The 15,043-nt window shown below is 44.9% G+C and overlaps 1 protein-coding gene across 1 annotated transcript in view; it reads right to left on the bottom strand.

Annotated features, from left to right (window-relative positions):
- Positions 1–1,512: 1,512 nt before the first annotated feature.
- Positions 1,513–15,043, bottom strand: part of LOC309564374 (uncharacterized protein) — a 350,413-nt gene continuing 336,882 nt past the window's right edge. The window contains exons 15-20 of the mRNA XM_082269001.1: positions 14,807–14,870; positions 11,066–11,169; positions 10,370–10,445; positions 8,669–8,766; positions 5,974–6,064; positions 1,513–3,452 (exon numbers count right to left, since the gene is read on the bottom strand). Coding sequence (XP_082125127.1) covers positions 1,987–3,452; positions 5,974–6,064; positions 8,669–8,766; positions 10,370–10,445; positions 11,066–11,169; positions 14,807–14,870 — 1,899 coding nt within the window. The 3' untranslated portion in view covers positions 1,513–1,986. The remainder of the gene's footprint in view (positions 3,453–5,973; positions 6,065–8,668; positions 8,767–10,369; positions 10,446–11,065; positions 11,170–14,806; positions 14,871–15,043) is intronic.

Below are 15,043 nucleotides of genomic sequence, written 5' to 3'. Positions count from 1 at the left end.
TTGTAGAGTGCAACAGGCTTCCTTCTTCTTTGGACTTGACCAATAAAAACTTGACAGGGGCTCAAACCTTTTCCCTACACCTGTAGCTCCCAGTTCACATGAAACTGCGATCAGAATTACATAATATCGGTATTACATGCTTATCTATTTGCATAAAATGGGTCACTATAAGTTACATTTTATTTTGATGGACCTTCCACCATAATCACATATAAAAAGCTGAATTCCAGGAATTCAGCCACTTTGTAAAAAGTTAAGTCCAATGAGGTGCAGTTGAACTTATCTCTGTTTTTTTATATCTGAAAGGGTATATACATTGACACTCGGGGATGTGAGAGAGGCACTCAGAGCAGTTATGCCCGCCCCTTCCCTCTGCTGCCCATTCAGAGAAGCCTTTGTATTTTGTGAATAAGTTCACATAGTACAAAGGCTTCTGTGACTGGGCAGGAGGAGGGGAGGGGCAGGCATTGCAGCTGCATCAACTAGAATATTGAAGATGTTTAGACCTGAAGCATCAGCTTTAGGCTTACAGAAAAACAGTGATAGCCGTCTTCTAGGAGTGCAATTGTCAGATGTAAAATAATAGAGATAGGTCCAGTAAATTTCATGCACCTCCTTGGACTTAACTCATTATGTGCCTTCACTAATTACAAGGAAGCTGAGTTCCTGGAAATTAGCTTTAAAATATTATCTCCCACCTCAATCATTATCTCTCATTTTAACCTACAGTGAACAAGTGCTTTTCCCACGCAGGGCAAAACAATAGGCTACCTCACCACTCCATTGGCTTGCAAGAGAAGAAAAGATGTTCCAACCAGAGAGCTTGGAGGTAACCCATGCACTTGATTCATGCTGCCCTTCCCGCTTCTGATGTCTCAGATTGAGACATAAAAATATGTGCTCCTTCATCACATGACCGGTACCTCAGCTGGAACTATATCAGCATTAACTGTTCGGCATTCTATGACTGCAGAACTTACAATAATTAGTAGCACCAAATTGGCAGAGCCAAGCTTATAATAACAAACACATTTAAAGAAAAATTCCAAATACTTTACAAAGCTAAATGGGTGAGGTGGGCAGTACTCAAAGAACATCATGTTTTCTCCATGTAAAATTGGGTAACTATTATGGGAACGTCAGCAACCCCAATATAAAAGCCAATGCTCTTAAGTAACAAAATCTTCCTCGTATAATTTCACATTCAGCAAATAGTGTTGTATGGAAGGCCACAAGGGACACCCTAGTATAGGAACCACAGCTGCAACCAAGTATGTTAACCATACCAAAACGATCATAATTGGCATACAAGGGACTATTTACACCATTGTGTTCACTTCCAATATCCTGAATCTGAATATCCACCCAGGTTCTGATTCAAATTTGTTTTATAATTTTCCCTTGAACAAGAGTGTGTAGTTGAAGTGAACCCAAGAGTAAGGTGGAAATTACTCCAGTAACTAATCTACTTTTTTTTGTAAAATGCCTCCTTAGATAGTCGTGGAGCACTTGTGGTAAGGCCATGGGCTTCCATCACACCCTACTTGTGGTACAGCCATGGGCTTCAATCACACCCTACTTGTGATACAGCCATGGGCTTCAATCACACCCTACTTGTGGTACAGCCATGGGCTTCAATCACACACTACCTGTGGTACAGCCATGGGCTTCAATCACACCCTACTTGTGGTACAGCCATGGGCTTCAATCACACCCTACTTGTGGTACAGCCATGGGCTCAATCACACTCTACTTGTGGTACAGCCATGGGCTTCAATCACACCTTACTTGTGGTACAGCCATGGGCTTCAATCACACCCTACTTGTGGTACAGCCATTGGCTTTAATCACACCCCACTTATGGTATGGCCGTGGGCTTCAATCACACCCCACTTTCAGAATGTGTGCCCTAAAACCGCTTAATATGTTCAGTATGCCCAGACTTTTACATTCTACAGTCTTTGGTCTTTAACAGCGTTAAAAAAACTACAGTGTTTTGGCCTCGTGAAGTTTCCCATGAGCCACGAGGACTGAATTGCTGACAAACCCTTTTCCGCATTCTGAACAGATAAAAGGCTTCTCTCCCGTGTGAGATCTCTGGTGGATAATCACCTTAGAGTTACTAGTAAAGCCCTTGTCGCAAACTGGGCAGGTAAAGAGTTTCTCACCAGTGTGTACTTTAGAGTGGGCAGTGAGGCTTCCCTTAGTGGAGAAGCTCTTTTTGCAGATGGTGCAAGTGTGCGGCTTTTCACCCTTGTGGTTCTTCTGGTGGACAGACAGTTGTGAGTTCTGAGCAAAACTCTTTCCACACTCCTTGCAGACAAAGGGCTTTTCCCCTGTGTGGATCCGCTGGTGGGAGACCAGGTCGGAACCCTGAGTGAAACCCTTCCCACAATCTGTGCAGATAAAAAGTTTTTCTCCGGTGTGAATCCTCTGATGAGTCACCAGGCTGCCTTTCTTGGCGAAACATTTCCCACAGTCATTGCACACAAATGGCTTCTCCCCGGTGTGGCTTCGGTAATGAATGACGAGCAGGGCATTGCACATGAACCGCTTCCCACATTCAGGGCAGGCATGAGGCTTGTCTCCGGTGTGGTTCTTCAGGTGTTTGGCCAGGTGGGAGTTACTGGCAAAACATTTCCCGCACTCTTTGCATTCAAAAGGCCTTTCCCCAGAATGAATTCTCATGTGCTCCTGGAGGATGGCGTTTCGGGCGAAGGCCTTCCCACATTCCCGGCAAACAAAAGGTTTCTCACCTGTATGAATCCGCTGGTGGATAACCAACAGTCCATTGCTAATGAACCGTTTGCCGCAGTGCGAACAGACATGGGGCTTTTCGTCGCGGTGGTACTTGATGTGCTTGACCAGCTGGGAGTTGGTGGTAAACCGTTTTCCGCACTCCACGCATGCGTAAGGCTTCTCTCCGGTGTGAATGCGCATGTGCTCGTTCAGGATGGTGTTGCGGGTGAACCCTTTGCCGCACACATTGCACACGTAAGGCTTCTGGCCCGAGTGAAGCCGCTCATGTCGGATACGTTGGCCGTTGCTAATGAACTTCTGCCCACACTCAGAACAAGAGAAAGGTTTCTCCCCTGTGTGCAGCCGCATGTGCTCCACCAAGATGGTGTTACGGGTGAAGCCTTTGCCGCATTCAGAGCAAACAAAGGGCTTCTCCCCATTGTGTGCCCTGTGGTGGGCTAAGAGCTGGGCCCTGGTGGCAAAGCCATCCCCACACTGGCTACATATAAAGGAATTTTTGGCAGTGTTGCGCCGAGTCTTGTCCAAGTTGCTGAAGAAGCCGCCGTGCATTGGTTCGGGAATGGTCTTCTCCTCATTGGGAGGCATGCGTGCAGCAGGCGCGTTTTCACTGACGGAAGCAATGCCTGGAGAGCCTTGGCCATGCCTCATGCTAGGGGAATCTGATGGTTTTAAACTGTCACTGTTACCACCATCTGTTGAAAAACAAATTTAAATATTTTTCATGTAATATTTGCCACATTTTCCTTAATTTGAACAAAACAAAACACATTTTTCAATATTTAAAAAAGGTACGTGTGCCTAAACTCCAAATTTCAGGTGAATTCTACCTTTTTACGGAGTCATTTTTTATCACCCCCTTCAAGGCAGCTCAGAAGGCATCCTTGCTGAATAACTGCTGGGAGGAACATTAACCCCTTTCCCCCTTCCTGCCCAGGCCAATTTTCAGCTTTCAGCGCTGTCGCACTTTGAGTGACAATTGCACGGTCATGCAGCACTGTAAACCATATGACATTTTTATAAATTTTTTTTCACATTAATAGAGCTTTCCTTTGGCGGTATTTAATCACCGCTTGGTGTTTTATTTTTTACTAAACAAAAAAAAAGACCAAAAATTTTGGAAAAAAATAAAACCTTTTTCTTAGCTTTTGTTATAAAAAGTCGCAAACAGGTAATTTTTTTCCTTCACTAATGTGTGCTAATGAGGCTGCATTGATGAGGAGGCACTGATGGGCACTAATAGGCAGCACGTATGGGCACTGATAGGCAGCACTGATGGGCACTAATAGGAAGCAACGATGAGCACTGATAGGCAGCAACGATGAGCACTGATGGGCACTAATAGGTGGCACGGATTTGCATCACTGATGGGCACTAATTGGCACTTTTGGGGCTGCACTAATAATCAGGACATTAGTGCTGTCAATCAGTGGCACTTATAGGCGGCAATGACTGACAGCACTGATGGCACTGATAGGCGGCACTAATGGGCACCGATTGGCAGAATTGAGTGGTACTGTTTGTGCTGCACTGATCACCAGGACACTGATGATCAGTGCCTTGATTATCAGTGCAGATGTCCTCTTTCACACTAGCCAGTTACTGGCTCTCTCCTCTCCTCATGCTGTGACAGCGTGAGGAGAGGAATGCTGATAACCGGCTCTTTACCTGGATCCATGATCAGCTGTGTCTGAAGGAAACCCCCCCCCCCCCCCCCAGCTTCATACAATGCACTCACATTTATTTAAAACAATAATACAGAGGTAAAAAAATAGATGAAGCCATGTGTGATAGTGGCGTAACGCGTAGAGGTGGAGCCTGGTGGTTGGATTAGATATATGGAACACGTGAAAGCTGTTGGATTGTCAACCTCTGTATTATTGTTTTAAATAAATGTGAGTGCATTGTATGAAGCTGGGGGATGTGCGGTTTATTGAGTCACTTAACCCATCACACGTGGCTTCATAGATAAGGACAACCCCCCTCCCGCCGCTTCTACCGGCTCGCCCGTGCGATCGGCGAGCCGGAAAAGGAATCAGCCGTCGGCAGAAGTACACCATAGAGACTGCCGATGACCAGATGGTCCCTGGCAGTCTCTATGACTCTCGGAGGCCTGGGCGCGACGTGATGACGTCACGCCAGGCCTGGCAGTTGTCAATACTGCCGTGATCTCGGCTGAATAGCCAAGATTTTTTTTTTTTTATTCCAGGCTTTCCAGCCTGGGAGGAGAGATGTGAGGTCTTATTGACCCCAGATCTCCCCATAAAGAGGACCTGTCATTCACTATTCCTATCACAAGGGATGTTTACATTCCTTGTAATAGGAATAAAAGTGATAAAAAAAAAAAAAATTTAAGGGAAAAGTGTAAAAATAAAAAATAAAATAAACAATAAAAAAAATTAAGGAAAAGTGTATAAAAAAATAAATAAATAAATAAAAAAATTAAAGGGAAAGTGTAAAAATAAAAAAAATTAAAGGGAAAGTGTAAAAAAAAAAATAAATAAAAAAAAAAAAATTAAAAGGGAAAGTGTAAAAATAAAAAATTAAATAAACAATAAAAAAAAATTCAAGGAAAAGTGTATAAAAAAAAATAAATAAATAAACAAATAAAAAAACAATTAAAAGGGAAAGTGTAAAAATAAAAAATAAAATAAACAATAAAAAAAATAAAAAATAAATAAAGTGCTCCCACGCAGAAGCGAACGCATGTGTACGTCGTGGCCACATATGTAAAACGGCGTTCAATCCATACATGTGAGGTATTGCCGTGAACGTTAGAGCAAGAGCAACAATTCTAGCCCATGACCTCCTCTGTAACTCTAAACTGGTAACCTGTAAATTTATTTAAAGCGTCACCTATAGAGATTTTTAAGTACCGAAGTTTGGCGTCATTCCACGAGTGTGCGCAATTTTAAAGCGTGACATGTTAGGTATCTATTTACTCGGCGTAACATCTTTCACAATATACAAAATAAATTTGGCTAACTTTAGTGTTTTTCTTTTTTTTAATTCATAACATTTTTTGAAAAATTTCTGCGCAAATACCGTGTCACATAAAAAGTTGAAATTACCGCCATTTTAATTCCTAGGATCTCTGCTAAAAATATATATATATGTTTGGGGGTTCTGAGTAATTTTCTAGCAAAAAAAAAAATGATTTTTACATGTAGGAGGGAAGTGCCAGAAATGGACCAGTATGGAAGTAGAATTACTCACCTAGACCAATTTTTACTTCCTCTACTTTCAATGGAGTCTCATCTTCTGACTGTGGGAAAATGGCGACCTCTACAATATTAATTTCTTTCTCCTAAAAGCCAAAAAAAAAAAAAACAGACTAATAAGTCAGACATTTCAGATTAACAAAGTATACTAATGATATAGTAGAATTATACAGTTCTTTAGAATAATAACAAGGATAAAATAATAGCACAGGTTTATACACTGTGGTAAAAGTATACAATATAATCAATATTACTTAGAGGTGCTATGCAGGGGGCAGATTGTACAGCAATGGCATAGCATACAAGTACAACGTAGAAAGACTATCACATAGAATAAACATTTAAAGCTGAACTCGGGCCTTTCCTTCAGTCTTGCACAGTTGTACCGGCTCCTCTCCTGTACTGAAACTGCTTACTTTGATTTTACTGCACACTGTGGACATGTCACCGTGTGCATTAGAAGCTGCACAAAAATCAAATAGAGTCTGCCCTTTTTCCTTGCTGGAGGACAATCCAGCACTGTCTAGCCTTTTCCTTCCCAACTGGATTGTCCCTGTCCCGCCCCTTTAATTAATTGGATTTCAGGTCTTTCAATCATAAAGGCTCTAAGGTGTGAAGTTTCAGCAATTGGGCCTGATTTGAGATGTAAGGGAACAGAGGTGTGAAGGTGCAGGAATTAGGGCTGATTTGAGGTGTGAAGGTGCAGGAATTGGGCTGATATAAGGTGTGAAGATGCAGGAATTGGGGTGATCTGAGGTGTGAAGGTGCAGGAATTGGGCTGAACTGAGGTGTGAAGGTGCAGGAATTGGGGCTGATCTGAGGTGTGAAGGTGCAGGAATTGGGGCTGATCTGAGGTGTGAAGGTGCAGGAATTGGGGTGATCTGACGTGTGAAGGTGCAGGAATTGGGGCTGATCTGAGGTGTGAAGGTGCAGGAATTGGGGCTGATCTGAGGTGTGAAGGTGCAGGAATTGGGGTGATCTGAGGTGTGAAGATGCAGGAATTGGGGTGATCTGAGGTGTGAAGATGCAGGAATTGGGGTGATCTGAGGTGTGAAGGTGCAGGAATTGGGGTGATCGGAGGTGTGAAGGTGCAGGAATTGGGGTGATCTGAGGTGTGAAGGTGCAGGAATTGGGGGTGATCTGAGGTGTGAAGGTGCAGGAATTGGGGTGATCTGAGGTGTGAAGGTGCAGGAATTGGGGTGATCTGGGGTGTGAAGGTGCAGGAATTGGTGTGATCCGAGGTGTGATGGTGCAGGAATTGGGGTGATCCGAGGTGTGAAGGTGCAGGAATTGGGGTGATCTGAGGTGTGAAGGTGCAGGAATTGGGGTGATCCGAGGTGTGAAGGTGCAGGAATTGGGGTGATCGGAGGTGTGATAGTGCAGGAATTGGGGTGATCTGAGGTGTGATAGTGCAGGAATTGGGGTGATCTGAGGTGTGAATGTGCAGGAATTGGGGTAGATCTGAGGTGTGAAGGTGCAGGAATTGGGGTGATCTGAGATGAGAAGGTGCAGGAATTGGGGTGATCTGAGGTGTGAAGGTGCAGGAATTGGGGTGATCTGAAGTGTGATAGTGCAGGTATTGGGGTGATCTGAGGTGTGAAGGTGCAGGAATTGGGGTGATCTGAAGTGTGATAGTGCAGGTATTGGGGTGATCTGAGGTGTGAAGGTGCAGGAATTGGGGCTTTATGACCAAAAAACTTGGATGTCTGACCAACACTGTACACTGTATGGCCAATGCCGACCTCGAAATGATTGGGTTAAGGTGTTTCCATTGAAAGGTAATACTACAGCATATAAAGTAATTTCATAAAATTGTGCATTTCCAACCTTGTGGTAACAGCTTGGAGAAGGCCCCTTCCTTTTCCAGCAGAACTGTACAAGGCCACCTCCATGAAGCCATGGTTTTACGAGTTCGGTGATGAGGAACACTACTGAACAGCTTTGGGATGAACTCAAAAACCGATGGTGAGCCAGGTCTTCTAACCCAACAATACTGGATATCACTCATTTTTTTTGGCTGAATAGGCACATATTACCACAGACGCACCCCAAAATCTTGTGGAAAGCCTTCCCAGAGGAGTGGAGGCTATGATAATCACAAAGAGTGGCAAACACAGCCACTGTATATTGTCCTTTGTGTATGCATTATGTTTATTGCATGTGTATACCTTTAAGAACCAAGTGTTTGTAGTGTGGTTTGTGTGGAGAGAGTGAGAACTCTTTCACTTGGGACTATCATATTTCTGAGCAGTGTTCCTCAGGAGATGGGTGGGGGTTTGTTATTGTTAAATACCTGCCTTCTATTGTCCTATTGTTTCTGTCTGGCAGAGTAAGGTTATTATGGGATGTTCAGCTTTGTGTGTGGAATGTCTCGAAGAGGGAGGGGTTTTGGCAGAGTGTAGATCCCTGTGTTTTTCAATAAACAAGGCAGTCTAGTTTTGACCTCCAAGCTATGTGTCGTCTGGTTATTGTAGGGTTGGGAATACTATACGCTACCAGGATTATTGTATGCTATGTCTGACTGCCAGTGGAGATATCGTAGATTATACTGCTACTCCGCTACACAAAGTAGAGGGGGGTAACTCCATATTATTGCCCATAGTTTTGGAATGAGATTTCAAGCTCATCTAATGTGTGATGATCAGGAGTCTACTAACTTTTAGCCATGCAGTGTATATGCGCTCTCCCACCTTACAGTCTATAGGAACGTCCTCATCCTCTTCTTTACAGCATCTGGTAGTTGTGGGACTTGGACTTTTCTCAGGAGAACCAAAATTACTGGACTCATCTGTACAAGAAAACCAAAGTGAAGAATAAAGACCACAATCACTGTCCATACAGTTCCCATTAGGCTGGGGAAGGCAACCCCAGAGAGGTGGAGATCTACTTTAAAAATGCCAAAGATCACTGGGCAAGGTTGTATTTTTTTAAAGGGGATCTAGCAAAACTAAAGTATAGATAAATCAAGCATTGGTTGTCAGTGTGCGCCCTAGCCAAGTAATGCTTTCCCTACATTAGTGACCAGTGAAGAGCCCCGGTACCAACCCTTCTTACATTGGGCCCCTCATTATAGCACCTCCATTATACTGCGCCTCCATTATCATACTCCCCATTATAGTGCCTCCATTATACTGCTCCCATTACAGCGCCTCCATTATACTGCTCCCTATTACAGTGCCTCCATTATACTACTCCCCATTACAGTGCCTCCATTATACTGCTCCCTATTACAGTGCCTTCATTATACTGCTCCCTATTACAGTGCCTCCATTATACTGCTTCTAATTACAGTGCCTCCATTATACTGCTTCCCATTACAGAGCCTCCATTATACTGTTCCCCATTACAGTGCCTCCATTATACTGCTTTTTATTATAGTGCCTCCATTAAAATGCTCCCCATTACAGTGCCTCCATTATACTGCTCCCCATTATAGTACCTCCGTTATACTGCTTCCAATTACAGTGCCTCCATTATACTGTTCCCCAATATAGTGCCTCCATTACACTGCACCCTATTATGGTGCCTCCATTCTACTGCTCCCCATTACAGTGCCTCCATTATATTGCTCCCCATTACAGTGCTTCCATTATACTGTTCCCAATGACAGTGCCTCCATTATACTGCTCCCCATTACTGCGCCTCCATTATACTGCTCCTCATCACAGCGCCTCCATTAAACAGCTCCCATTACAGTGCCTCCATTATATTGCTCCCCATTACAGTGCTTCCATTATACTGTTCCCCATTACAGTGCCTCCATTATACTGTTCTCCATTACAGTGCCTCCATTATATCGCTCCCCATTACAGTGCCTCCATTATATCGCTCCCCATTACAGTGCCTCCATTATATCGCTCCCCATTACAGTGCCTCCATTATATTGCTCCCCATTACAGTGCCTCCATTATATTGCTCCCCATTACAGTGCTTCCATTATACTGTTCCCCATTACAGTGCTTCCATTATACTGTTCCCCATTACAGTGCCTCCATTATACTGTTCCCCATTACAGTGCCTCCATTATATCGCTCCCCATTACAGTGCCTCCATTATATCGCTCCCCATTACAGTGCCTCCATTATATCGCTCCCCATTACAGTGCCTCCATTATACTGCTCCCAATTACAGTGCATCCATTATACTGCTCCCCATTACAATGTCTTCATTATACTGCTCCCTATTACAGTGCCTCCATTATACTGCTCCCCATTACAGTGCCTCCATTATACTGCTCCTCATTACAGTGCCTCCATTATACTGCTCCTCATTACAGTGCCTCCATTATACTGTTCCCTATTACAGTGCCTCCATTAGCCATGTCTCAGAGCAGAAGGGGGAATTGGGATTTATGTGGCAGATTTCTATCTGTCCTGTAAGAGTTCCCTCACCTTCACTGACATTCTCCACCTTCACTTTGATGAAGACTTCTTCTGTGTCGTCCTTGAGGTCAACCAAATCTTCCCACTAAAACGACACCAGGCAAAATATATATTTTCACTATATAAAAAAGTGTATCTGTCAGTAACTTCACACATCTGCATCTGTTTTTTTTCGGGGTGTACCATGTAGGAATCTCCGACAGGTTTCGCTGGGACAAGGCCTGCTTCCTCAGGGAGAACTGGCATGAAACTCTGTCAAAGATGTTCAATGTGCATGCAGCTTAAATCAGGGAACCGCGAACCCTGCATAACAGAGAGGGCCATCCTCATTAGAATATATAAAGAAAACTCGCTCATCCATGTCTTTATGGACCTTGCTTTGTTGCACTGGTCCAAACCATTTGGTGGAGGGGGGATTATGGTGTGGGGCTGTTTTTCAGGGGTTGGGTTTGGTCCCTTAGTTCCAGTGAAGGGAACTCTTAAGGCGTCAGCATACCAAGAGATTTTGGACACTTTCATGCTCCCAAATGTGGCACCAAGGGAGGAGGGGGGGGGGGGGCAACAGCCAAAGTCGCAATACAAAATCGCACGAATTTGGAGTCACACAAGTGTGAATGGAGCCTAATAAAAGATTCAATGTTCCATTCCCAGACTCTTGAAACAGGCCTGGGAGGAACCCCACAGTGTGTCCAGCCATAGACTTACCTCGTCATCCACAGGACTGCCATAGTCATCCTCCTCCTCTTTCACATGACTGGACTCCTCGCTCCACGAACATCCCTCGGGGGAATTACTGCGACTGGATCCATCTGTAGGAAACGCACACACACTGACTGAATACATTGTTTCTATGTCTTTATATCAGGGCTCAACTGCAGTCACCACCGCTCAAAACTGAGACTCCATCTTCCTCTACAATCCAGTGATGGCGAACCTTGGCACCCCAGATGTTTTGGAACTACATTTACTCTGCAGAGCATCATGGGAAATGTAGTTCCAAAACATCTGGGGTGCCCAAGGTTCGCCCTCACTGGCTGAGCGTAAAGAGAACCTGTCTCTGTAGACACAGCATTGGAGGGAGTTGAGTCCCGCTTTAAATGGTATTATTTATGGGAAAGAAAATGCTGCGAGTAAGCGCTAAAAACACTTCACTTTTCTGTGCCCTCACCGGCAATATTGTCGGTTGGTGACAGGGTCTCTTTAATGCGGAGTTCCACCCAAAAGTGGAACTTCCGCTCGTTTGCTTCCTCCCCCCCCCCCCCTCCGGTGCCACATTTGGCACCTTTCAGGGGGAAGGGGGAAATGGGTACCTGTTTTTGACAGGTACCCTTCCCCACTTCCGGGAGATGGCGCCGTCCCTCGAGAGTTTAGCCCCCTCCTCCTTCCCCTGCCGCCGAGCCAATTTGAACGTTTCGCGCATGCGCAGTAGGGACCCGCCCGTGAAGCCGCACTTACCAGCAATGGCGGCGGCAGCACCTGACAAACATCGGCTGCGGTGCCGACATCACCGACAGCATGTGTAGCTGCTGACTTTTAATTTTTTTTTATGGGGGGGTGGGCGGAACTCCGCGGAACTCCTCCACGTTAAGCGATTTACTTATAAAGGAGGACAAATGACGATCTGTAGAGCAGTAAAGATATCAGCACATACAGTGCATCCGGAAAATAATTAATAGAGCTTCACTTTTTCCACATTTTGTTATGTTGTTGACGACATCACAGAGCTGGTGGATGTTAGAGACCTTGCGCCCCTCCACCTTCCGTTTGAGGATGCCCCACAGATGCTCAATAGGGTTTAGGTCTGGAGACATGCTTGGCCAGTCCATCACCTTTACCCTCAGCTTCTTTAGCAAGGCAGTGGTCGTCTTTGAGGTGTGTTTGGGGGTCGTTATGTTGGAATACTGCCCTGTGGCCCAGTCTCTGAAGGGAGGGGATCATGCTCTGCTTCAGTATGTCACAGTACATGTTGGCATTCATGGTCCCCTCAATGATCTGTAGCTCTCCAGTGCCGGCAGCACTCATGCAGCCCCAGACCATGACACTCCCACCACCATGCTTGGCTGTAGGAAGACACACTTGTCTTTGTACTCCTCACCTGGTTGCTGCCACACACACTTGACATCATCTGAACCAAATAAGTTTATCTTGGTCTCATCAGACCACAGGACATGGTTCCAGTAATCCATGTCCTTAGTCTGCTTATCTTCAGCAAACTATTTGCGGGCTTTCTTGTGCATCATCTTTAGAAGAGGCTTCCTTCTGGGATGACAGCCATGCAGACCAATTTGATGCAGTGTGCGGCGTATAGTCAGAGCACTGACAGGCTGACCCCCCCCCCCACCCCTTCAACCTCTGCAGCAATGCTGGCAGCACTCATACATCTATTTCCCAAAGACAACCTCTGGATATGACGCTGAGCATGTGCACTCAACTTCTTTGGTCAACCATGGCGAGGCCTGTTCAGAGTGGAACCTGTCCTGTTAAACCGCTGTATGGTCTTGGCCACCGTGCTGCAGCTCAGTTTCAGGGTCTTGGCAATCTTCTTATAGCCTAGGCCATCTTTATGTAGAGCAACAATTCTTTATTTCAGATCCTCAGAGAGTTCTTTGCCATGAGGTGCCATGTTGAACTTCCAGTGACCAGTATGAGAGAGTGAGAGCGATAACACCAAATTTACCACACCTGCTCCCCATTCACACCTGAGACCTTGTAACACTAACGAGTCACATGACACCGGGGAGGGAAAATGGCTAATTGGGCCCAATTTGGACATGTTCACTTAGGGGTGTACTCACTTTTGTTGCCAGCGGTTTAGACATTAATGGCTGTGTGTTGAGTTATTTTGAGGGGACAGCAAATTTACACTGTTATACAAGCTGTACACTCACTACTTTACATTGTAGCAAAGTGTCATTTCTTCAGTGTTGTCACATGAAAAGATAGAATAAAATATTTACAAAAATGTGAGGGGTGTACTCACTTTTGTGACATACTGTAAATTCATTTCTGTTACAAAAAACACACTAGGGCTTATTTTCGGGGGATGTCTTATCTGTGTCCCCCTCCAGAGATGTTCAATTGGGTTCAAGTCTGGGCTCTGGCTGAGCCACTTAAGACCATTCACAGAGTTGTCCTGTAGCCACTCCTTTGTTATCTTGGCTGTGTGCTTAGGCTCGTTGTCCTGTTGGAAGATGAACCTTCTCCCCAGTCTGAGATCCAGAACGCTCCGGAACAGGTTTTCATCAAGGAAGTCTCTGTACATTGCTGTATTCATCTTTCCCTCAATCCTGACTAGTCTCCCAGTTCCTGCTGCTGAAAAACATCCCCACAGCATGATGCTGCCACCACCATGCTTCACTGTAGGGATGGTATTGGCCAGGTGATGAGTGGTGCCTGGTTTCCTTCAGACATGATGATTGCCATTCAGGCCAAAGAGTTTAATCTTTGTTTCATCAGACCAGAGAATTTTGTTTCTCATTATCAGAGTCCTTCCGGTGCCTTTTGGCAAACTTCAGGCAGGCTCTCATGTGCCTTTTACTGAGGAGTGGCTTCCGTCTGGCCACTCTACCATACAGGCCTGATTGGTGGAGTTCTGCAGAGATGGTTGTTCTTCTGGAAGGTTCTCCTCTCTCCACAAAGAAATGCTGGAGCTCTGTCAGAGTGACCATCGAGTTCTTGGTCACCTCCCTGACTAAGGTCCTTCTCCCCCGATCGCTCAGTTTGGCCGGGTGGCCCACCCTAGGAAGAGTCCTGGTGGTTCCAAACTTCTTCTATTTACGGATAATGGAGGCCCCTGTGCTCATTGGGACCTTCAATGCTGCAGAAATTGTTCTGTACTCTTCCCCAGATCTGTGCCTCCATACAATCCTGTCTCGGAGGTCTACAGACAATTCCTTGGACTTCATGGCTTGGTTTGTGCTCTGACATGCACTGGTAACTATGGGACCTCATATATAGACAGGTGTGTGCCTTTCCAAATCATGTCCAATAAACTGAATTTACCACAGATGGACTCCAATCAAGTTGTAGAAACATCTCAAGGATGATCAGTGGAAACAGGATGCGCCTGAGCTCAATTTTGAGTGTCATGGCAAAGGGTGTGAATACTTATGTACATGGTATTTTTTTAGTTTTTAATGAATTTGCAAAGATTTTGACAAACTTCTTTCACGTTGTCATTATGGGGGATTGTTTGTAGAATTTTGAGGAAAATACTGGTTCGATCCCGGGTTTTGGCACCAAAAAAAAAAAAAAGAATTTGGAGGAAAATAATGAATTTAATCGATTTTGCAATAAGGTTGTAACATAACAAAATGTGGGAAAAGTGATGCGCTGAATACTTTCCGGATGCACTGTAGGATTGAACATTGAAGCCGTGACCGATTCTCCTAAAGGGTACAAAACATCGGCGAAAAAAAAAAGGCACAGCCAACAAAGATTCCTTACCTGATGATATGATTGGCCGGGATGTTTCCACCTTGAAGCCATGATGGAGTTCGTTACCCTGCTCCTGTTTGGAGAAAATAGATATCCTGACACCTTATAGGAACCTGACACACACAATGATACAGTCACCATCCAGACACATCCCTTGTCTGTTACTGGATAATGTCCCAGAATTCCCAGCACCGCTCACCTCTCCTGTCAGCAGATCGATGATCTTCTGGGTGACCTCTAGGACCT

Source organism: Pelophylax lessonae, assembly GCF_965119305.1.
Source record: "Pelophylax lessonae genome assembly, chromosome: 9".
Lineage (NCBI taxonomy): Eukaryota > Metazoa > Chordata > Amphibia > Anura > Ranidae > Pelophylax > Pelophylax lessonae.
Note: the sequence above shows the minus strand (reverse complement) of the source record. Positions and strands in the feature narration are given on the sequence as shown.